Source organism: Salvelinus alpinus, chromosome 15 (assembly GCF_045679555.1).
Source record: "Salvelinus alpinus chromosome 15, SLU_Salpinus.1, whole genome shotgun sequence".
Taxonomy (NCBI): Eukaryota; Metazoa; Chordata; class Actinopteri; order Salmoniformes; family Salmonidae; genus Salvelinus; species Salvelinus alpinus.
Genome location: NC_092100.1, coordinates 25,904,114 through 25,927,916, shown reverse-complemented (window position 1 = coordinate 25,927,916; position 23,803 = coordinate 25,904,114). Strand labels below are relative to the sequence as shown.

Below are 23,803 nucleotides of genomic sequence, written 5' to 3'. Positions count from 1 at the left end.
AAGGGCCCACTATATTATTCGATTCATCCAACTGCGAACCCTCCAACCCCAATCAGTTCAATAACTTCTAGTTTGGGCACTTTCTCAATGGTATCATAGCACTGTGCACTTAACATTTCACTTCATTTTACCATTGTTATGGGTAAGACAAATGATTTAGATTAAAAACGAATTAAGATTGAAGAGTTGCCTCTAAAACGGGATGCATTTGAGAAAGACCTCATTTGCACTCAGTGAAATGTTTAATCATGTTGGATGTACATTACCTGTATCAGGTGAATTTAGTGTTGTGCAGCTGAAATCCTCCTGTGTGCAATGACTCCACGTATTGCAGAGCACTTTGCATGGAGGTCAAGCAGTAGCCCTCCTCTCCAATCAGATACCTTAGACAGAAGAACAGTTAGAACGCTGCACCATCGTTGTACAACAGTGGTCACCAACCTTTTCCCAGTCAAGATCACTGTCGCAGTCAAAAAGCAGGCAGAGATCTACTGCTCAGAATATTTGTATTTTTTTACATAAAACTTTACAAATGTAAGCCTATGCAACATTAACCTAATTATACAGTAAGCCTAATACATACCATGCTTGGCCTCCCAATATTGTTCTTAGACCATATAATTATATTTTTAAAATAAAAATAAACACTAGCTTTGATAACAAAATAGATCAGTGGTTGTATTACTTGCGAGGCAGAGCATAAATTAAAATAATTAGCTATTTTACTGGACTGGTGGTACCTGCATCTGATGGTCAGTGTCAGCAGAGGGAGAAAGCAGCAGAGGTTCCGCCTCTCATCGTCCCTGCTCTCCCCTTTCCTCCAGTGAGACTTGGGAGTATTCATTCCGCCAAACAGTTGCAAAAAGTTTAGTTTTTCAACTAAAACAAGATTTTCTATTTGGACAAATGCAACTTTTGGAACAGTATTGGCGGAATAAATACACCCCTGACCAGAGAGCGGGGACAGTTTTCCACCTGATGATGAAACTCTAGTCGCTTCGCATTATTTCTGCCTCATGCACAAATTAATATTGTTCCAATGACCAGAGTACCAGCGCACTACTTTTGTCCCCCCAAAAAACAACCTCAAAACCCCTACTTCCTGCAGCTATGCTCTTTGCTGTATTCTTTGAGTTTCTGGCCATGGTTTTAAACGTCATGATGTAATGTAGGAATGGTGATTTCAGCTTTCCGATTGGCCAGCACAGTAGGCACACTTGATTTAGTCACAGCTGTCCTGGTCCACCATGTAGGCAGTATGTCCCTTCAGAATGTGAACCCTGTCTACCCAGCAAGCAGGGCTTTGAATCAAATGCACTTACCACCAGCAGCGCAAGGCTAAAGAAATGTTTGTTGATCAAGTAGGAATTCCATGAAGATCGGTTGGTGACCACTGTTGTACAATTTACAGATAGATCAATAAAAATACAAATCTGCCTAACCACATCTTGGTAATCGTCACAGCAGATTAAGTGATGAATACCAACACCTCATATTTTATTAATTTTATTTAGTCCTAAACACACACACACAAAAAAAACTCAATTTCCTTGTGAAGATTAGCATAAAGATTGTTTCAAGCATCAACTTCTCTTCTCATATCCAACCATACAGTGACTAAACAATAGGAAATGGTCCAGTGAAGTAAGAGTTACATTTTTATTTTATATTTAAAAAAAAATCCTGGCCCATTTGGATATAAAAGGGGGAGGGAAGAACAGACGTGGAGGGTGACAAGGCAAGACAGTAAGCAGGGTGGAGGTTTTCCTTAAGGGAGCGGTGCAAGGCCGGAGCCTCGTCAACTCTGGGTGACCTTACGCTAATGAGACTAAGACATGAGAGCAACTCAAGCCAGGGCTTGCGTGTGTGTGTGTGTGTCTCAGAGAGAAAGAGCGATGGAAAGATGTCTATCACTATGCTTCTATGATGGGGTAGGGAGGGGCTTGATGCTTTTCTATCAATAATAAGCATGTAAATAACATCACCCCTTCCTATTTACTTTTTTGACTAGTCATTTTATAAATCACAGCAATAATTCCTACATGTAGGGCCCGCCTCTGTAGGGCCTTGGTCCCCAGTGAGCCCCACCTTGCCTATACTCTTCTGCTTCCAAACCACTGAGCTGCATAAACATCAAGTAAGCTTTTAATTTGTCTTTTTGTAGGGAAGGAAAACCAAACTAGAATATCCCATGTCTTCATTACTGCCAATCTAACCAGCCTGTTAAAGGCTGTTTTTATTGAGATAAATAGACCTCTCGGGTGTGGTCTGAGCTGACGCGCAAGGAAACCCTGATAGAGACTGAGCCAGAGGGGGAAAGTAGCGTGTCGCAGGTGGAATGGAGTTAGGGGACATGTTTTCTGTGAGGTGAGCTGGGATTTAAGTCTGTGTGAGTTGGAGACCTACCCTTCATGAATGAACTCCTCCAGGGCAGCACACTCTGACACCAACTGAGGCAGCTCACAGTGCAGAGCCACATAGGAGAGGATGGGCAACAAGTCATCTGCCCCACTGACAAATAAACAGAGGAGGGTTTAACAGAAAGGCAAGAAATTAGTTAAAAACCAAATCAAATTATTTTTTAAATTTTTATATTTTAAATAGTTGTGCTATAATAAAGTGTTTACACTCAATCACAACACAAAAATCACACCCTCATTACATGTCAACACAAACATTACTGTAAACTTCAAATTAGTCTATAAATTCCAGTGTTAACATAAATATCAAATTCAGGGTCAAACTTGGAGCAACATAATGCAACCAGTCATAGACGATGTTGACATAATTGTAAAGCCATTACAGGGTTGTTGATCTGAAAGTTCTGATTGAAATAACAAGTGAACTGGACAAGTCGAGGGGGAAAAAGAGATGTTTAAAAAGACAAAGTGAAGTAGAGTGTGAGGGAGAAATCACTGTACCATCTTAACTGCTGTGAAATACATTTTCCATATCCAAAAATATTGTTGTTTCAGCTGCCATACAAAACTGAAAGTAAAAGATGTAAAAACAAAACTTAACGGGAAGCATAGAAATCGTGTATATAGAATCGACATACCGCTTCTTAGACTTGCTTTCAAGTATAATAGATCTATGACTCACATTTCTATTTGGTCAGGTTGCCCCAAAAGTTACATTTTGCCGCTTTAAAATACAAATAGTCATGAGAAAAAAGAAAAAAAAGAAAAGAAATCACTAATCACCCAGAAAACTAGTTGCATTCCTCCACAAATAAGCTCCCAAAACACTTTAAATTGCCTAAACAGCACCAGAACATGAAGATGAAATGTATTTTGAATTTTGTTAGAGCAATACGGTGCATTAAAACTAAAAGCAGATTTGCCTAGCTCGGTGACAGGGAAAACAGATAGTGGGTTAATGTGCAAACATGCGTAAATATTCATTCATACTTTCTTGTGAACACAAAGTAATTTGTGAGAATAATGATCACATTTAATGCATTAACATTTCTTCTGCAGTTATCAAACACACTCCTCGGAATAGAAGAAGCCTTTCTTTAAATACTATGGGTAAACTCTTAAAGTGAAACACACTGATGAAGCAATAATAGAAATGGCAGTACGCCATTGCCATGTCCAAAAACAAATCACACAAGCTAAAATATATTGACTAGACCCAAATGCAAATCTTATCTAGTGTAAGACCGAAAAGGGAAGTTTCTGAACTCATATTCAATTGCATAACAGTCACCAGCAGCCACTAGATTATGGTGCTCCCAAAAATAAGCTACATCCGCCAGAGCTAAGAAGTGGTATCCAGCAAACCACATCCACAAAGTCTGACTGCTCTGCACACTCCAATACAAGGAGACAAATATAGAGCATGAGCTTAGGGCCGTGGCCGTAATTGGTCAGCCAAATGACCGCGGTCTCCCTAATAACCATTCGAAAAGCAACAGAAATACAATAAATATAATTATCATTTTTTAAACTCACATTTTCTCCTCTCCTGACTGCATGTGCTGCCATAGAAATAAAATGAATAGAAGGGGCTTCGAACCACTAACCCTAGCAATTTGTCTGGTAAACTCACAATGACTACCTGGTATTGTGACGCAAGAATTTCCATGGTAATGTAGAATGTTAAAAGGCTCAATACAACCTTTATTATCAATATCAAAATAATTTCTGGGTAACTTTAACTTACTGTAATAGATTTCCATATAAAAAAATATTAAATTGCTGTTAGCAAAAAATTTCTCAAGCAAGAATTTTCCTAGGACTGTTTGGGAGTGGTCTGAGTGGCAAGGAGAAAACTGAAAACTAACCATTGTCAGAGAGGTTTGGAACTCTTTGTTATTGGTCTATTAACCAACTTACCACAAGATGAGGTCACCATGTAAAGCCGAATCTCCCACCCATGCAAACCTGGTGTTAAAAGGTCCTGTGTAGTTTTCAACCAGCAACTATCAGGAAATACACTACATGACCAAAAGTATGTGGACACCTGCTCGGCCAACATCTCATTCCAAAATCATGGGCAGTAATATGGAGTTGGTCCCCCCTTTACTGCTATAACAGCCTCCACTCTTCTGGAAAGGCTTTCCACTAGATGTTGGAACTGCTGCAGGGACTTGCTTCCATTCAGCCACAAGAGCATTAGTGAGGTCGGGCACTGATGTTGGGCGATTAGGCCTGGCTCGCAGTCGGTGTTCCAATTCATCCCAAAGGTGTACGATGGGGTGGAAGTCAGGGCTCTGTGCAGGCCAGTCAAGTTCTTCCACACCGATCTCGACAAATCATTTCTGTATGGACCTCGCTTGGTGCACGTGGACATTGTCATGCTGAAACAGGAAAGGGCTTTCTCCAAACTGTTGCCATAAAGTTGGAAGCACAGAGTCAGCTACAGAATGTCATTGTATGCTGTTGCATTTTGATTACCCTTCACTGGAACAAAGGTGCCTAGCCCGAACTACAAAAAAAAGCCTGAGACCATTACTCCTCCTCCAAACTTTACAGTTGGCACTATGCATCCGGGCAGGTAGCGTTCTCCTGGCATCCGCCAAACCCAGATTCGTCCATTGGACTGCCAGATGGTGAAGTGTGATTCAGCAATCCAGTGAACGTTTTTCCACTGCTCCAGAATCCAATGGTGGTGAGCTTTACACCACTCCAGCCGACGCTTGGCATTGTGCATGGTGATCTTAGGCTTGTATGCGGTTGCTTGGCCATGGAAACCCATTTCATGAATCTCCTGACGAACAGTTCTTGTGCTGACGTTGCTTCCAGAGGCAGTTTGGAACTCTGCAGTGAATGTTGCAACCGAGGACAGACGATTTTTACGCACTTCATGCTTCAGCACTCGGGAGGTCCCATTCTGTGAGCTTGTAACAATTTGCGGCTAAGCCGGTGTTGCGCCTAGAACTTTTCACTTCACAATAACATCACACAGTTGACCGGTGCCACGTTCAAAGTCACTGAACACTTCAGTAAAGCAAATGTTTGTCTCTGTGTGCTCGATTTTATACACGTCAGCAACGGGTGTGGCTGAAATAGCAGAATCCACTCATTTGAAGGGGTGTCCACTTTTGGTGATTTAGTGCAACACTGATCAAATGTTTTTACACTTTTACAGTAGTAGTTTCATCAGCTTTTATACAATATGATGCAGTACTAGGCCTTTAACTAGCAATGGTCATCAAAATTATTAAAAGGTTTGAAAAAGTATTCTAATAAATGCAAGTTGGACAATGGATGAAAATATTTTAAACTTTTACATTTGTTAAAATCCATCAGATATTTACTAAATTATAGCATGTAAAACATTTTACTGACACGGACAAAAACAGTTCTGGGATGCGGGAATTCAGGTATTCAATTTGTCAAATTTCTCTTTTGTTTTCTTAGAATGCACTCATATACACCAAGTGTACAAAACATTAGGAACACCTTCCTAATATTGAGTTGCACCCCCTTTTGCCCTCAGAACAGTCTCAATTCGTCAAGGCATGGACTACAATGCATCGAAAGCGCTCCACAGGGATGCTGGCCCATGTTGACTCCAATGCTTCCCACAGTTGTGTCAAGTTGGCTGGATGTCCTTTGGGTGGTGGATCATTCTTGATACACACTGGACACTGTTTAGAGTGAAAAACCCAGCAGCTTTGCAGTTCTTGACACAAACCAGTGCACCTGGCACCTACGATCATAGCCTGTTCAAAGGCACTTAAATATTTTGTCTTGCCCATTCACCCTCTGAATGGCACACATACACAATCCATGTCTCAGTTGTCTGAAGGCTTAAAAATCCTTCTTTAACCCATCTCTTCATCTACACTGTTTGAATCGGATTTAACAAGTGACATCAATAAGGGATCATAGCATTCACCTCGTCAGTCATGGAAAGAGCAGGTGTTAAAGTTGTGTTTACTCAGTGTATATGAATAGCTTAAAAGGGGTGGCACAGGGCTGCAACCACTAAACACTTGCTATGTCTAGGCCTACATACACTCACCTGTGCCACCCAGACTGCCTCAATTACTGTTGTAATGTTCTGTTGCATAATTCAACAAGTGTCAACAGCAGAATAGCCTCGGTTTAAGATAAACACGCTTGGCACTAGATTTCACACATTTATACATACTTTACATTGTTCGCGAGATCAGACATATCACTAAACAGTGTTCATTTTCAGAAGTTAATTTCATTTTAGTGCATCTAATTTGTAAAAATAATCAACTGTTTTAAATTTAAACTTTTTAAATTTCACAAATTTACACCCATCAAAATAGTTATTTCTTATGTTTTTGTGATGTAACTGTCGAGACGATGCAGAACGATAAAGACAATGTATTCCATTGAGCCCACTTCAGCTATTATCGGGGTTTGACAAGTCATTACAAACATTTCCGCAGTCGTAACATTAATGTGAAAAAGCGACAAGCACAACAAAGAGTATGAAAAGGTCACAGGAGTACAATGAAAGCAATCAATCCAGCATGATTTAAGTGACAAGTAGGGTTCTGGCAGTCACAAAATTTAATCAGCCGGTGACTGTCATGTAAATAACTGTCCGTCTCATGGTAATTGCCAGTTAATTAACAAAACACATTTAGCATCTCCTGGGTTCCTACAAGCCACTGACGCAGACCTTTGGAAACCTACATTTTAAAAAGTCCAATAAATCCATTACTTTAGACAGGTCTAAAGAAACATGATATGAAGAAAATGTAGTCTATTTCAGAAGAACAGAATAGCATACTCAGTTGTCCTGATCTGGCTATGCCAAATGGCTGTGGGCTCCACTAGTTCATTTAGCAGACAAGATTTGCTTAGAATTCCTTGGCATTATTTTATAGCATGAATAATACAATTGAACAAAGCTGAATAAGATAGAAAGGATGTTTTCTCCAAACTATTTCAGTGAGTGTGCACTGTGTTGAGCGGCTAAAAAATAAATAGGTATTCCTATATGCTTCATTTAGAGTTCATGTAACTTCCGTGGTTCTACAAACGTTGGGCTGTATGTTTGGATTTTTAATACATTTTAAGGCTGCATGATGCAACTAATGAGGATTTGAAAAAAACTATCTTGAAAGGCGTAAGCTCTGCTTAGTTTTTTGCGCAGGCGGTACACACCACTTCAGTAACTCCTTCACAATTTGACAAGCAATTTTACGGTGGCATCCCCTTTGTGGGGCCGTAATGCACCCTAAAAAAATCAATGTATTTTGCGGCCAGTGGCCGTTGTGCCCTTCTCCCTGGCTACCCATCACGCGATCAGGTCTTTCTCACAGGCTACAAGTGAAGACAGACATTCAGGACGCTACTGCGCGTGTCCTTATCCAATTCCGAGGTGCATATTGAAGATATTGGAACTGTCCACATTTACTTTGTCTCCCAACAATGTGAGTAGGCCTAACGTACAGCAAAAGCACTAGCCTATGTCAATCTACTATCCCCCATAGTACAAAGGTCAACCTATTCTATGCGAGAAATAAATATTCCAAACATAGTCTGGGACAGTTGTGGGATGCGATAGATCCCAAATTAATACAACCACTAGCCTCAAACTATCTTTACGCAATGTGGCTGCCACAACAGATAAGAACATTTAGCTTAACATGTTGATAAACTATTTTTTCACATAAGCACAGCAATGCGCACATGGTAGTAGGCTATAAGCGCAAATGTTCCAATAAGGGGAAACCACCATCATCAAAAGTGACCGCAAACACAATTATGCATGTAATGCTTATTATAAAAAGGTGCATTTTTATGGTGAAAATTCTTCCCCAAACGTGAAACTCAAGTGCTGCTTATGTATGCCAGTTAGGCGCTACATCCATTGTAACGCGGATTAACGTGCTTAGTTTTAAGAAGTTATTTGGCCACTTTAGTTGTGATACAAACCTTATTAAAAGATACAGGCCCATGGGCTAGGCTACATGAGGTTTGCGACTGATTCGAAAAAATAAATACAAATAATAAAATCGCAACAAAAAAAGGCATCGTTCCTTATGTTGGGCATCATTCACAAGTGATAGCCTAATATTGTCACCCAATTTATTTTGATTTACAAAGGACCATTATGCACTGTATCGAAACAGGGGCAGAGGGGGAAAAAAATACATGTCATCTATGCACTTAAATAGCGAATGGAGGACACCTTTCCCCATGGTTTATTTTCATGCCAGCCAGGTAGGCTATACTCCTGTTTTAAAGAGAAGCAATGTGCTTAATATTAGCAAGGTTGAGAAATAAATATAGCAATCCTAGCCTATAGAAAACTGATGGGAACCTCTTTTTAAGAGGCCATTACTCAGTTCTCTCGCAATTGCATAGCCTATAGACATTTTTAGCAACATGAGCACATGGGCTCTCATGAAGTGTTTGATTAGATTTTTTAATACATTTGCATTGATGTCAGAGTGATTAGAAGGACAATAGAGTGCGGAGTATCAGGCAGTTAGCAAGTTTGGCAGGCTACTGATGACCATCAGCAGCATCAAAGCTTGGCAAAGCCCAATTACCATAACTAAACGGTCACGTGGAATTTGACTGCCTTCATGACTTCACCGCAACAACCCTAGTGACAAGTGGATTTTGCACCCCTCAAAACAGAGATGGCTGAAAAAAAGATGGTTGAAAAAGACAGATCCTCAAATGTGGGGCATGCGCGTTGCTACTTTAACTGATGTGGCTCAAACACATATTGATGGGTACACTTCCTGCTTTAACTTCATGCTTTGCGCCTATGGGAACACTTGCAATGGCCACCAGTCCATCCATTATGCCATAATTGACTTGAATGGGGACGCCATCCCATTTATTCTATTTCTACGTATGCTGCTGCTGACTTCTGGGGGCATTGACTAGGCAACCGAAGACTCCTTTGCTACAACACCTTGCTTGTTTCAGCACATTGATAAGAGTCCACGTTACTGCAGAAACAGACAACCGCAAGAATTCCCAGCCATCCAGTCTTCAGGTAGCTGTTTGTTCCAAAAATAAAACTTTTTTAAATGGTTATGATGGCAATTGTTTTTCATGATGGTCTTCACCCATAACTGTCGGTTACATGGTAATTGTGCCAGCACTACATGAGCTATGCCCTCAATGCACCAAACAAACATAATGAGAGAGAACGATTTGTTTGGTTGGTCGTGGAGCCCACATCCTCAAACAGTTTTAGTTTTAGAGATGCCTGATATAAGTTCATGCAATGGGCCTATGGGTGGCTGGAGTCAAAGACTGGTGCCCCCCAAGTCATAGACCGCATGGCAAGCGGTACCAATGCACCATGTCTGGAACAAACAGGACCCTGAACAGCTTCTACCATCAAGCCATGAGACTGCTTAATAGTTTAATAGTTCATCAATAGCTACCCGGGCTAACTCCGGACTCTTCACATAAGCTGCTGCTACTGTTAATTATCTATCCTGTTGCCTAGCCACTTTACACCTACCGATATGTACATATCTAACTCAAATCTAATTTTATTGGTCACATACACGTGTTTAGCAAATGATATTGCATGTGTGGCGAAATGCTTGCAATTACGTCGTACCTCTGCACATCGACTCGGTACTGGTACCCCGTGTATACTGTACAGCCAAGTTATTACTCATTGTGTATTTATTTCTTGTATTATTGTTTTCTATTATTTCTCTTCATTGTTGGGAAGAGCCCGTAAGTAAGCATTTCACTGTTAAGCCCTATTCGGATGGGATAAGTTTTACTGGGGGAGCTAAGGTCATGTAATTATGTGCACGAGCACAAATTCACCATATCTGTAATTTTAGTCCCGTCAGAATCTGCCATGTCAGTAATTTTTACTTGGAAGGAAGGTTATCACAGCCCTAAAAACCTACTGTTTTTCAGCAAATGCCAAGGTCGTCTAATAATACTTATCCCGTGCGAATCGTCATCCCTGTGTTTTGAGGGATATTACATGGTTTAACAGGTGCTGAATCCCAGTTTGGGTAAGAACATGGGAACAAATTTATGCTTAAAACAAAGTGCTATGCATGTAGCCTACAGATGAATGATTTGTTTTGTCATATATCAACTTTCCCAGTGCCATACGTCTCTTAAAAGATGAAGTGGACAATATACAGAGCAATTAATTGATAAATTGCCAAATCCATCAGGTAATTAAATGTCTGTGTAGGTTACAGTTCTTATTGATATGGATTATTCATTTAGACTTCCTCCGAACTCAAGGCCATTAGGCCAACATTAGGCTATCCCTAGACATTTGAAATATCATCACGCATAGAAGAGCCTCCAGGCTTCCGTCATAACGGTCAATTGTGAATGAGCGAAAAACATATTACAGGGCAGTTTGCTAAAACAAAACCCGTCTGAATAATCCACTGGAAAAAACAGACATGCCGGGGTAATAATTACATAACTGACATTCTCTAGTAATACTGGTCCCGTGTGAATAGGGCTTTAGTTCAATTAGAATTTTATGCAGACAGACGTTTACTGGATGTCATTTAGGTAGCGTGTGGACTGGCTCTTCAACGTTTGATCTACCCCATCAGTTTCCTGCAAGCCTCATTAAATTCTCTTCTAGTAGTAGACTACTTAAATCAAGCAAACAACCCAGTAAACTTTCTCACTACATTACTCCCCCAACCTCAAATAACTTAACGTCTACACTCTGCATACCCATTATATGGTCTATGACCTATAGCTCTTTCTGTTGCCCAGTAGAGCCGCTTTCCCATCCACAGCTCCTAGGCTAGCAGGGCCCTGCCTGAGTGTGTTCCAGACAAGGCGACCCACTTTGAGGATCGTCCAGGATGGGGCACTCCGCAGGGGGCAGTGATCCTTGGCCAGACCCCTGCTGTGTCTGGCCTTAGTGATCTCTGATGAAGTCTGACAAGGCGACCACTGACCGAGGCAGGGGGTCCTAAATTATATTTGGATACTCCCCCAAAAATATCTGTACAATAAGTCTGTGTAAAGCACAAACACAGAAAAGTGCAGATACATTTTTTTTTTTTTTAAATAAACAGTGCCTTCAGAAAGTATTCATACCCCTTGACTTATTCCACATTTTGTTGTTACAGCCTGAATCCAAAATGTATTAAATATATATCCCCTACACAATATACCCCATAATGACAAAGTGAAAACATTGAAAATTAAATACAGAAATCTAATTTACATAAGTATTCACACCACAAACACAGAACCCAAACCGGCTGCGCGCGTGTGCCATCGTGCATAAATGTATTTTCTCCCCCCACACCAAACGTGATCACGACACGCAGGTTAAAATATCAAAAAACTCTGGACCAATTATATTAATTTGGGGACAGGTCGAAAAGCATTAAACATATGGCATTTTAGCTAGCACTTGATCCAGTGAGCACTTGATAGCTAATTTGTCCTATTTAGCTAGCTTGCTGTTGCTAGCTACTTATAATCGCAATATAAAGTCAAGAGAAGAAAAAGCCTGGAAGGAAGAGAGTTCACTAGAAACGATTCAGTTGACCGTTTTATGTGTGGATTAATTGGCGGAGTAGAGGACCTTGTGCATTTCAGGTAAAAAATAACTCAATGTTTATATCCCTGGACAAATTAGCTAGCAACAGCAAGCTAGATAAATAGGACACATTTTCTAGCTAGTGCAAGCTAACTAGCTAAATTGCCATAAATGTTTAATGCTTTTTGACCTGTTTCTCAAATTAATATAATTGGTTCAGATTTTGTTTATTTTAACCTGCGTGTCGTGATCACGTTTTTGATTGGGGGGGACAAAATACATTTATGCAAGATTGCGCACGCAAACAGCCGGTTTGGCTTCCGTGTTACAGCCACTGACCTATTTTGTCTTTCAGTCACCCATGTGGGTATAACCAATGAGGAGATGGCACGTGGGTACCTGCTTCTATAAACCAATGAAGAGATGGGAGAGGCAGGACTTGCAGCTCGATCTGCGGCAGAAATAGAACTGACTTCTATTAAAGCCCTTGGCCACGCAGACGCTCGTTGGCATGCGCGAGCAGTGTGGGTGCAATAAGTGAATAATATAGATTTCTAAATTGATTTTGTAGTCAGCCTGTGAGTCAATACTTTGTTGAAGCACCTTTGGCAGAGATTACAACTATGAGTCTTTCTGGGCAAGTATCTAAGAGCTTTCCACATCTGGATTATGCAACATTGGCCCATTATTCTTTTCAAAATCCCTCAAGCTCAGTCAAATTGGTTGTTGATCATTGCTAGATAACCATTTTCAGGTCTTGCCATAGAGATTCAAGTATATTTAAGTCAAAACTGTAACTAGGCCACTCAAGAACATTCACAACATTGTGTTTTAGGTTATTGTCCTGCTGAAAGGGGAATTAATCTCCCAGTTTCTGGTGGAAAGCAGACAACCAGGTTTTCCTCCAGGATCTTGCCTGTGCTTAGCTCCATTCATTTTTTTTATCCTGAAAAACTACCTAGTCCTTAACACTTACAAGTATACCCATAACACGATCCAGTCATCACTGTGCTTGAAAATATGGAGAGTGGTACTCAGTAATGTGTTGTATTTGCCCCAAACATTGCCAAATTTTTTGCAGTTTTACTTTAATGCCTTATAGCAAACAGGATGCATGTTTTGGAATATTGTATTCTGTACAGGCTTCCTTTTCACTGTCAATTAGGTTAGTATTGTGGAGTAACTACAATGTCGTTGATCTCTCCTCAGTTCTCCTATCACAGCCGTTAAACTGTTTTAAAGTCACCTTTGGCCTATGGTGAAATCCCTGAGCAGTTTCCTTCCTCTCCAGCAAATGAGTTAGGAAGGATACCTGTATCTTTGTAGTGACTGGGTGTATTGATACACCATCCAAAGTGTAATTAATAACACCATGCTCAAAGGGACATTCAATGTCTCCCTTTTTTTTTTTTACCAATAGGTGCCCTTTGTGAGGCATTGGAAAACCTCCCTGGTTTTTGTGGTTGGATAGAGGTAGTTATTTTATTTTGTTAATTTGTAAAAAATGTAAAAACATTTCTACTTTGACATTATGGGATATTTATTGTGTGTAGGCCAGTGACAATAAAAATCTCAAATTAGTCCATTTTAAATTCAGATTGAAACAAAATGTGGAAAAAGTCAAGGTGTGAATACTTTCTGAAGGCACTGTAAATAACACTGTTTGCACTGTGTGAGAGATTTGAGGGGAAACGAGCATGGTCCAGCATGTGAGCATGTTCATATCCATAAAAGCAATGTTGTAGTATTACACTCACATGGCTGCGGTTTTGGATTCTGCCTCATGAAGGCAGGAGTAGTCCTCAGCACAAGCACAGATCAGACGCAACGTTCGAACTGCAACAGAACAGGACGCAAAACAAAAGGTGACTAACACATACAGTTGAAGTCGGAAGTTTACATACACTTAGGTTGGAGTCATTAAAACTCGTTTTTCAACCACTCCACAAATTTCTTGATAACGAAAAATAGTTTTGGCAATTCGGTTAGGACATCTACTTTGTGCATGACAAGTAATTTTTCCGACAATTGTTTACAGACAGATTATTTCACTTATAATTCACTGCATTACAATTCTAGTGGGTCAGAAGTTTACATACACTAAGTTGACTGCCTTTAAACAGCTCGGAAAATTCCAGAAAATGATGTCATGGCTTGAGAAGCTTCTGTTAGGCTAATTGACATCATTTGAGTCAATTGGAGGTGGACCTGTGGATGTATTTCAAGGCCTACCTTCAAACTCAGTGCCTCTTTGCTTGACATCATGGGAAAATCAAAATAAATCAGCCAAGACCTCAGAAAACTAATTGTAGACCTCCACAAGTCTGGTTCATCCTTGGGAGCAATTTCCAAACGCCTGAAGGTACCACGTTCATCTGTACAAACAATAGTACGCAAGCATAAATACCATGGGACCACGCAGCCGGCATACATCAATCCCAGAATAACAGCAAAGGACCTTGTGAAGATGCTGGAGGAAACAGGTACAAAAGTATCTATATCCACAGTAAAACGAGTCCTATATTGACATAACCTGAAAGGCCGCTCAGCAAGGAAGAAGCCAATGCTCCAAAACCGCCATAAAAAAGCCAGACTACGGTTTGCAACTGTACATGGGGACAAAGATCGTACTTTTTGGAGAAATGTTCTCTGGTCTGATGAAACAAAAATAGAACTGTTTGGCCATAATGACCATCGTTATGTTTGACGGAAAAAGGGGGATGCTTGCAAGCCAAAGAACACCATCCCAACTGTGAAGCACGGGAGTGGCAGCATCATGTTGTGGGGGTGCTTTGCTGCAGGAGGGACTGGTGCACTTCACAAAATAGATGGCATCATGAGGGACGAAAATGATGTGGATATATTGAAGCAACATCTCAAGACATCAGTCAGGAAGTTAAAGCTAGGTCGAAAATGGGTCTTCCAAATGGACAATGACCCCAAGCATACTTCCAAAGTTGTGGCAAAATGGCTTAAGGACAACAAAGTCAAGGTATTGGAGTGGCCATCACAAAGCCCTGACCTCAATCCTATAGAACATTTGTGGGCAGAACTGAAAAAGTGTGTGCGAGCAAGGAGGCCTACAAACCTAACTCAGTTACACCAGCTCTGTCAGGAGGAATGGGCCAAAATTCACCCAACTTATTGTGGGAAGCTTCTGGAAGGCTACCAGAAACATTTGACCCAAGCTAAACAATTTAAAAGGCAATGCTACCAAATACTAATTGAGTGTATGTAAACTTCTGACCCACTGGGAATGTGATGAAAGAAATAAAAGCAGAAATAAATCACTCTGCTATTATTTTGGCATTTCACATTCTTAAAATAAAGTGGTGATCCTAACTGACCTAAAACAGGGAATTTGTACTAGGATTAAATGTCAGGAATTGTGAAAAACTGAGTTTAAATGTATTTGGCTAAGGTGTATGTAAACTTCCAACTGTAGGCATATGGAAAACATCAATAACATCACACAAACAAGTCAAAACAGATTCCAGCCTGTCTGAACTAAAAGAACATTGTGTATTAGATGTTATTGGAGCAGAGAAACATGGGGTTTCCCCCCAATTAAATGCTTCCGCGGTATGAGCAATGTAAAGAACACTTCCCACACTATCATTGTCCAGTGAGGGTCTTACTCACCAATGCACTCCAGCTTTCTCTGGGGACAGCAATCTCTGCACAGCAAGCGAAGCTCTTGCACTGCCGAGTCATAGGGGTAGGAACCATGCAGCACGACAGGGTCCTGGGGGTACAGTTTCGATGCGACACCAACATCACCAGGTGAGGCATCCCGATACAGCCTCATACTGGACTCAAAGGACAGCTCCTTCTCTCTATGGACCTTCCTTCATAGTCCAGGACACAAAGATACAAAAGGTAACCATGCCAAATCAACAAGTAGTGTGACATGACTGACACCAGCTTCACACTGAACTACCTTTCTAAATGGACATTAGATTGAATACGTCAAGGAATGGTTGAATCACAGGTATGTTAATCATCTCACTACACTGATACGCATAATCAACCATGCAGCAGGATAATAGAAGAACAGTTTCTAGTTGTAGCATACTGACGCCATCTACCGACCACTGCCTGACATCCAACTCCCTTTGCAAACAAGAAGCTTTTACTAGGGATGTGCACGGTTATTCGAATATCAAATATCCGAACGGACGTTAGTATTCGAATTCTTGGATTTTTAACACTGAAAATGCTTTTTCTAAACGTAAATAAGATATCCATGTGACATTGTTACATATAGGATATACCATGACATTTAAAATGATTAATTTAATAAATCAAACTTTCCAATGTAGGTTTTATGACGTGCACCCCATAAAAAAGACCGGTAGTCAACTGGTAACCTTCACATGTGTAGCTTGTTGTTTATGTTAGCTAATTAAATTCAGCAGAGACTTAGTGTAGCAAGTGGAGTGATAGTTCACTAACGCAATGCAAGATGGAATAAAATCACAGAATGAAAAGTTAGCGAAATGAGAAGGAGTAGGCTACCACTGAGCAACCAACAGGTAAGCTGTTGTTTTATCTGAATGGAGTTGGGGAGAAAGCGGCATGTGGCCTCAATTAGCCTACATAGCTATAGCTGGTTAGCTTCTCTAGTCAAGACAGGCACTGTTATATGGGATGATAAATAACATTGTGGCTGCTACAAGTTAGCTAGTCTTGGCTGTCACCGAGTTGCCTTGGCGCCTCTCCCTCTCCCTTTGTCTGCTCTCCCTCTCACACACACTGACCCCTCCGCAGCTTAAGCAATAGAGTGCCAGCAGTCCTTAGGTTAAAACCGTAAGTTGTATAAAAAAAAAATAACACACATGTAATTCGAATATCTGGATATCCTACAGAAATGTATGATACTACTCGAATAATGAAATTATTTCAAAACCCCAATCACTAGTTTTTGCCACAAAATATGGGCAAGTGATCATAGCTACAAAAAGAAAAAGACAGAAGATTACCTGAAGAGAGCCAACAAAGAGCTCCAGAGGGGAGTGAAGAAGGCTTCTTCTATGCTGGCCACACACAGGTCCTTAGAACTGGCTGTGTTCAGACACTCAAAGGAGAGCAGACATAGCGACAGCAGTTGATCTGCAACAAAGTTATTTTCATACATTTCCCTCAACAATTAGAAAACACTGCAAAACATGAGGTCTACTACATAGTACATTTTAACTCATACTAACCAATGGCAATATGGATGTCCTTCACAATAGCCTTGAGGTGTTCTTTGAGATCACGCATCTCCAAGTCTTGAACGAGAGACTCCTCCTGATCCAACTGGGACTGTTCAAAGGTCACGTCAGGGTCCCCATGTGATGGAGCCCAGTCCAGCTGTGTCAGAAACTGCTCCAGATCCTCAAACGAATTCTCCCTGTCCAGTGTATGGGGCCCATCACTATCCTCCTCGTTAGCAATATGGTCATGGGAGAAGGAGATATTGAGAGAGGCATCGGAGGACATACTGTGGCCCACTTCTGATTTTGACACGTTCTGATGAGAGTCTGACATCAACAGGCTCTGAGCGCTGTGGGAGGGTTTCATGGGCAGGGCAGGACTTGCAGGGAGACTCTTACTCACGATTGGGTAGAGCCTGTTGTAAACTCTGTACTGGAGCCTTTTCAGTAGCATCATCACAGGGTGGTCTGGACAGCTAGGATACACACAAAGCACACAATAAAAATTACTCCTCTATTCAAAAGGAAATTAAGCAACATTATGTATGGCAAAATATAGGACTAGGACTGCCTTGTGCGGCCTCGTGTTTGGTACCTGAGAAGACATGAAACAAGCCCGGAAACCAATGTGGCATCATTAGGATTTTTCTTAATGTTGGCTTTCCATAGCTTGGGCCAGTCCTATAAGTCAAACATACACAGGATGAGGACAACTCGACAGGAAACACTAAAGTTCACTTATCGACACAATGACTTGTCAAGTTGTCACTGCACTTTGAACTCACATGATCTTGTTCATATTCCAAAACATTTGTGTACAGAACACGTTGCTCCTGTTCTTCTGCAGTAATTGTTCCAGATGCGGCAAACCTCCTGCATACAGCACAGACACATTGATTTTTTTATTTAACCTTTATTTAACCAGGCAAGTCAGTTAACAGATTCTTATTTATAATGACGGCCAACGCTGGGCCCTATGGGACTCCCAATCACGGCCGGTTGTGATACAGCCTGGAATCAAACCAGGGTGTCTGTAGTGACGCCTCAAGCACTCAGATGCAGTGCCTTAGACCCCTGTGCCACTCAGTAGCCCTTACTCAGATACATGGATGCAACTGGAGCTCAGCTCCAAGCACCATTTCAATTACTTTCATACTACATATCAGAAGACTTAAATTAAGGGTGGATTGAGTGGTTAATGAGGGGAAATGGTTTTGAAGTATTCTAAACTTAACTGCAAATACACAAGTGTCAGGTTTCTGTTCTTATTCCAATTCCTACAAAGTAGCAGCACTTATACTACAGACATTACTGATGTGGTTCACCTGTAAAGCCATTCAACAGTCTTGAACTGTGATGTGTACCGAGTTCTACTGTCAGAGGGGACAAATGCTCACCTGTTGGCCTCCTCCTGCAGCCGCAGTCTCCTCTCCTCCATCTTCCTTTGGAGCTTCACACGTATTAAGGAACCCTTCCCAAATGTCCACTGGATCTAAACATAAAACAGCAGCTCACCCCAAAGCTACATGCCTATCCCCATGGATAACCAATAGCATAAATTCTCTCAGAAGGTAGCTACTTTCAAACAACACTAACAGGTCAGTCACTATAATAGATGATGTAACTTGAGGGTCCTCTTATGACACAGTTACAGGAGACATAACATGGGGTGTCTGGAATGTGTTTACCAAGGATCACAGGTAAGGCTCATTCAGCCATGATGCCATAATTTGGATCCTGGTGTAACTTAATCAAGTGGACATTCTTACCCAATTGACTCCTAGACTTATATAATATCAAACTGACCCCGAAAGTCCACATTAACAGAAGGATACAGCATCTTGCCTGGCCTTGGCAATGATCAGGTTCTCCATCATCTGCCTCTGAAGAGAGAGTGTCTGCGTTGAAAGAAAATGTATTAATATTTTACATTTCCAGACTACTTCAAGAGATGATACATGCATGTCAGAAATGTGTGAGAGATAAGACAAGTAATATTTTCCAGGAGGAAGAATTCTAGTTGAAAGGTAAACATAAAATGTTATCACCTCAACACTACAACCAGTAATTGCCTGAGGTAGGCTGACTGTTGGCCGATTGCATTATATGGCTCATCAGGGTCTGAACAACAAAACTTCATAGGTTAAGGGTCATTGATTGCACTTGAGTAAGCTCCTGGAGAGGTCACTTCTACTGGGTCGTTCCACCTCAAAAAGCACAAGAAATGATTGACCCCCCGCATTGTGTCATGTTGGCTAGATGTCCTTTGGGTGGTAGACCATTCTTGATACACACAGGATGCTGTTGAGCGTGGAAAACCCCAGCAGCGTTGCAGTTCTTGACACACATACTGGTGCGTCTGGCACCTACTACCATACCCTGTTCAAAGGAACTTCAATATTTTGTCTCAATGGCACACATACAAAATCCATGTCTCAATTGTCTCAAGGGTTAAGAAAATCCTTATTTAATCTGTCTCCTCCCCTTCAGCTACACTGATTGAATCGGATTTAACAAGTGACATCAGACTGACCAGGTGAATCCAGGTGAAAGCTAAGTCATGGAAAGAGCAGGTTCTCAATGTTTTGTACACTCAGTGTATAATACCTCATAAATATATAACTGGACCAAACTTTTTCTAACAATGAGTTAGACATGAGGAATCCGAAGAAATGGTCAAAAGCCCAAGACCATCCTATGATGGTGCCACGTTGGAAAATCACTGCGCTCTTCAGTAAGGGCATTCTACTATCAGTGTTTGTCTATGGAGATTGCATGGCTCTGTGGTCGAAATTATACCGGTCTGCAACAGGTGTGGCTGAAATAACCAAATCCACTCATTTGAAGGTGTGTCCACATACCTTTGTATGTATAGTGTATATATCGCTCTCATTGGGAACGATCCTACTACTAAATCAAATCAACGTTTATTTGTCACGTGCGCCGAATGCAACAGGTGTAGTATACCTTACAGTGAAATGCTTACTAGTCACCCTGTGAGTACATGTGCAGTAGTCTGTGCTACTGGTGCTTTCAAGACAACTGAGAACCTCGAAAAGAGTTGTCGTGAACGCACTAAAGTCTGAGATTTCCGAGTTCCCAGTTGTTTTAAACGCGGCATACATCTTGTATAGTAGTGTGTGGGTAAAACGTAACTGAAACAATAAAACTACATGGACATAAAAAGTACCTTCACAAATTCCTTCAATTTTTCCCAATGAGCCCGCAGATCCATTTGGCCGTTATGTCGCCGAAACATTCTTGGCATCTAAATCGTGGGATTTCAAATCTTTTTTGTTCTAAGCGACTAAAACGCGTGGAAAAGTAAAACTAGTATTCCTTGAAGGACACGACAACGCGATCATGAAGAGGAAGACAAAAAAAAGCTGCCCGCTGTCGTTTGTATTCTGACCGTATTTCGCCTCAATCTCTAACCTTAGAGTGAGTCACTAATCCTGTTGATTTCTCAACTAAAACTCGAATCCAACAAGAGCGTGTGGCGCGCCAAATAAAGTCCAAACGAATCGAATCCCTAATCACCTTGAAGGGGCGTGAACCTTGTATGGATTCACATGACACTAGTCTCGTGCATGCATGCGATTGTGCTTCAATGCAAAACCCAGAGTATTATATTTAAAAATAAATATGAAATAGATAAATCAATGAGTACACTTGCGTCAAGCATGAATAATTTCTTATTTCCATGTTATCAGACTACTTCATTCGAAGCTGTTTTCTGCAAGTCTACTGCTCTAAATACCCACCATAGCAGAGTCTCAGAACTGATGGACATAATTAATGTAGAGGAAACAAGATGCTGAGTTCTTGTTGGATCCAACTCTGCCTCATACCAACATCAGATGGTACTCATGTGTGTGTGTGTCAAACTCATATGTAGTGGATATAACAGCTGTGTGAATCTCACAACCTTTCTGCTTTGCTTCGGTGTTCTACTGTAATCTGACACACAACTGTGAATTAAAATAGCAGCCAGTTAAATTTACAAGATCCTTCAATTTATCCAACTTTGGGGCTATTCTAAAATCATGGTTGCAATGTAAAGTTTGGTTAAACTGAATGTGGTGTCTCTTTGGTATAAGTGAATAACACACAAACACAAAGACTGACCAGGGAAGTTTTCTGTGTACGGGCCTGAGCAGGGGGGAGTCGGGCCAGACGAGCTTCATAATTTTCTTTCAACTTCTGGTTCAACCGCGAGGCCTCCTCTATGGGTGTAAGCTCCCTTTAATACACACAAAAACATACAAAAATGTTAAGTCACATGTTACCAAAGGTATAAAATGTATCAAGTCTATGACTGCGGTGGCTTACAATGTGAATTTCAGTTCTGCACTATTTGAATACTCTGTATTAAATCAACTCTGTATTAATCATCGACCTCTTCAACAATTTAACAAAGTTCTACGATGACAACCATTCACTGATAAGAGTGACTTCTGATGTAGGCATCTCATGAATACAGTAATCAGAGAGCGTCCTTCTATTTCACTGAGTGGCTATTTCTAGAACTCTCCTTTTTGTCCCTTGATTGTTTAGTCCCCAATTTCTCTGACAACAACTCACTTCCTGGTATCCTGTGACTCCACTATCTGCAAACTCTGGAAGACTTCTGGGGGCAGGAAGGTGGTGACCTCCCCTCCACCCTCAGAGAGAACTCTGCGCTGTCCAGGCCTGGGGTTATGTTTAGGCACCGAGTAAATAACCGGCTCTTGTGGTTGTGGCGAAACTGGAGGAGGGACAGGAGGTTGACACGTTTCGGGAAAAAGTCATTTGAAAAACTTTGCAAAATTTGGGGCTAAATATATTTACCAATCTTTCCAGGGCTTACTGCTAAGGCTGTGGTCAGGCTGAGTGCTGCCAAGTTGATAGGTGTCGTGTAGGAGGTAGGGGTTGCAGGTTCATCTCTCCTTCCTATGAAGGAGGACTTGGCTCTCTCCAAACACTGCTCAGCCAGCCTCAACATCTTTTCCACCTCTACTGCTACTATCTCTCCCTCTGGATGAGTAAAGAAAATCAAAATAGCAGAAGAGAAAAGCAACATTTTACGACTGGTAACCACTACCCACTGCAACTAAATTAAAACAATCGATGCTAAGAACTGATTAAATCTCAGTATCTACATCATCAAGGTTGATACAGTCATTCTTTAGTGTTGTTGATTATTTCAGGAGAGAGTAAATGAATCAATGTGTGAGGTAATCCTGTGCTTGTCTACAAACACAGTCAACTACTTACTCCAGAACTTGTTCAATTGTTTATTTTCTACCTTCTAAAACAGTGTTTCCCAAACCTTGTCCTCAAGTACCCCCAACAGTACACATGTTTATTGTACAAGCACGCCTGATTCAACTAATCATCTAGCCCTCAATGAGTTGAATGAGGTGTGTTTGTCAAGGGCTACAATGAAACTGCTTACTGTTGGGGGTACTCAAGGACCAGGGTTGGGAAATACTGTTCTAAAATGACTTATAGACCTGCCCTGGCAGCGTTGAATGGAGTGGAGAAAGATGACACACGTCATAGTATCTTGATTGATTGAGCTTAGATGTCTTTATGCTCAGTGACTGTCAGGCATAAAGATGTAGTTGCAGTCCCATCCTGAAAGCACCATAACAGCTCTTATCTACAGAGCACCTCTTGAATGAAATTAGATTTATTTAGTTTTGCATAATGGAATATTGTCCACGTCTCATCTTACGCCTCGATACAGCATCCTCCAAAAGTGAGTGGGAGATGAAGTTGATACTCCTCAAGTATTCACAGTAAGCCTCCTAGAGAAAAAAATTAAGCTGTAAACTTACAACAGTAGGCTACTGTAGAAACATTACAATACAAGCATTACAACAGAGGTAGCACATTATACCAACTCACCAACTAGCTACTGTATGTAACAAGAATGTTGCATTGTTTACGTCATCAACGAAGCATATCTCGTGGCTATAAAACTCGTTCACCACTGTAATTCTAAATCAAACCTTACAAAAAAGATCGCAGTTTTGAAACTGCTGTCGATTGTGGTATTTTGGACGCATAACTGCAGTCGAACTGCAATTGTAGTGTAACTGCAGTCACACATAAAACATATTGCAGTAAAAAATATATATATATTTTGGAGGCAGGATTTGCAGCATAGTGAAGTTATACTGCACTCTGACTCCATCCTTTTTCGTAAGGGTATTGAAAGCTTGACATTAGAATACCTTATGTCGGTTCCCTGCGTCCAATTGTATAGCCACTTTAGCTATTTTCATGGCATTTTGAAGGGGCTTCATGTCAGCGCCAGCTGCTGCCATGGTGGTGGTTGTTGTTATTGTTGTGACCAATCGTTCCGGATGTAAACTCTGCATGAACGAACGGAAGTATATATTTCAACAGCCGCAAGATGGCGCTACAGATTTTTTAAATAACTAACCCAAGATTGGATCCGACAGGCTGTGTTCTATGGGAAACAAATAGTCATAGTGGGAAGAACAAGCAAGGAGGGGGCAGAGCCAAGCAAGAGCTAGCAAGATCCTATTGCTGTGTTCTAGAACGTATACTACTATTGATAGGGAACGCCTACTCTGTGAAGTGCGCGTGTGCAAGAACTCAAATCGCCCTTTGCACTCCTAAACATAGCGATT

At 41.0% G+C, this 23,803-nt stretch overlaps 1 protein-coding gene across 12 annotated transcripts in view; it reads right to left on the bottom strand.

Annotated features, from left to right (window-relative positions):
- Positions 1 to 23,803, bottom strand: part of LOC139539811 (VPS9 domain-containing protein 1-like) — a 51,136-nt gene that overhangs the window by 6,294 nt on the left and 21,039 nt on the right. For 4 of the 12 annotated variants that reach the window (XM_071343123.1, XM_071343126.1, XM_071343125.1 and 1 more), the window contains 14 exons: positions 22,879 to 22,951; positions 21,990 to 22,175; positions 21,744 to 21,906; positions 21,288 to 21,402; positions 18,995 to 19,057; positions 18,557 to 18,609; positions 17,945 to 18,032; positions 17,755 to 17,840; positions 17,169 to 17,635; positions 16,944 to 17,073; positions 15,604 to 15,809; positions 13,719 to 13,797; positions 2,407 to 2,511; positions 267 to 383 (listed from right to left, as the gene is read on the bottom strand). In XM_071343123.1, coding sequence (XP_071199224.1) covers positions 272 to 383; positions 2,407 to 2,511; positions 13,719 to 13,797; positions 15,604 to 15,809; positions 16,944 to 17,073; positions 17,169 to 17,635; positions 17,755 to 17,840; positions 17,945 to 18,032; positions 18,557 to 18,609; positions 18,995 to 19,057; positions 21,288 to 21,402; positions 21,744 to 21,906; positions 21,990 to 22,175; positions 22,879 to 22,951 — 1,926 coding nt within the window. In that variant the 3' untranslated portion in view covers positions 267 to 271. The other 8 variants (XM_071343122.1, XM_071343121.1, XR_011668017.1 and 5 more) reach the window with 7 other exon arrangements.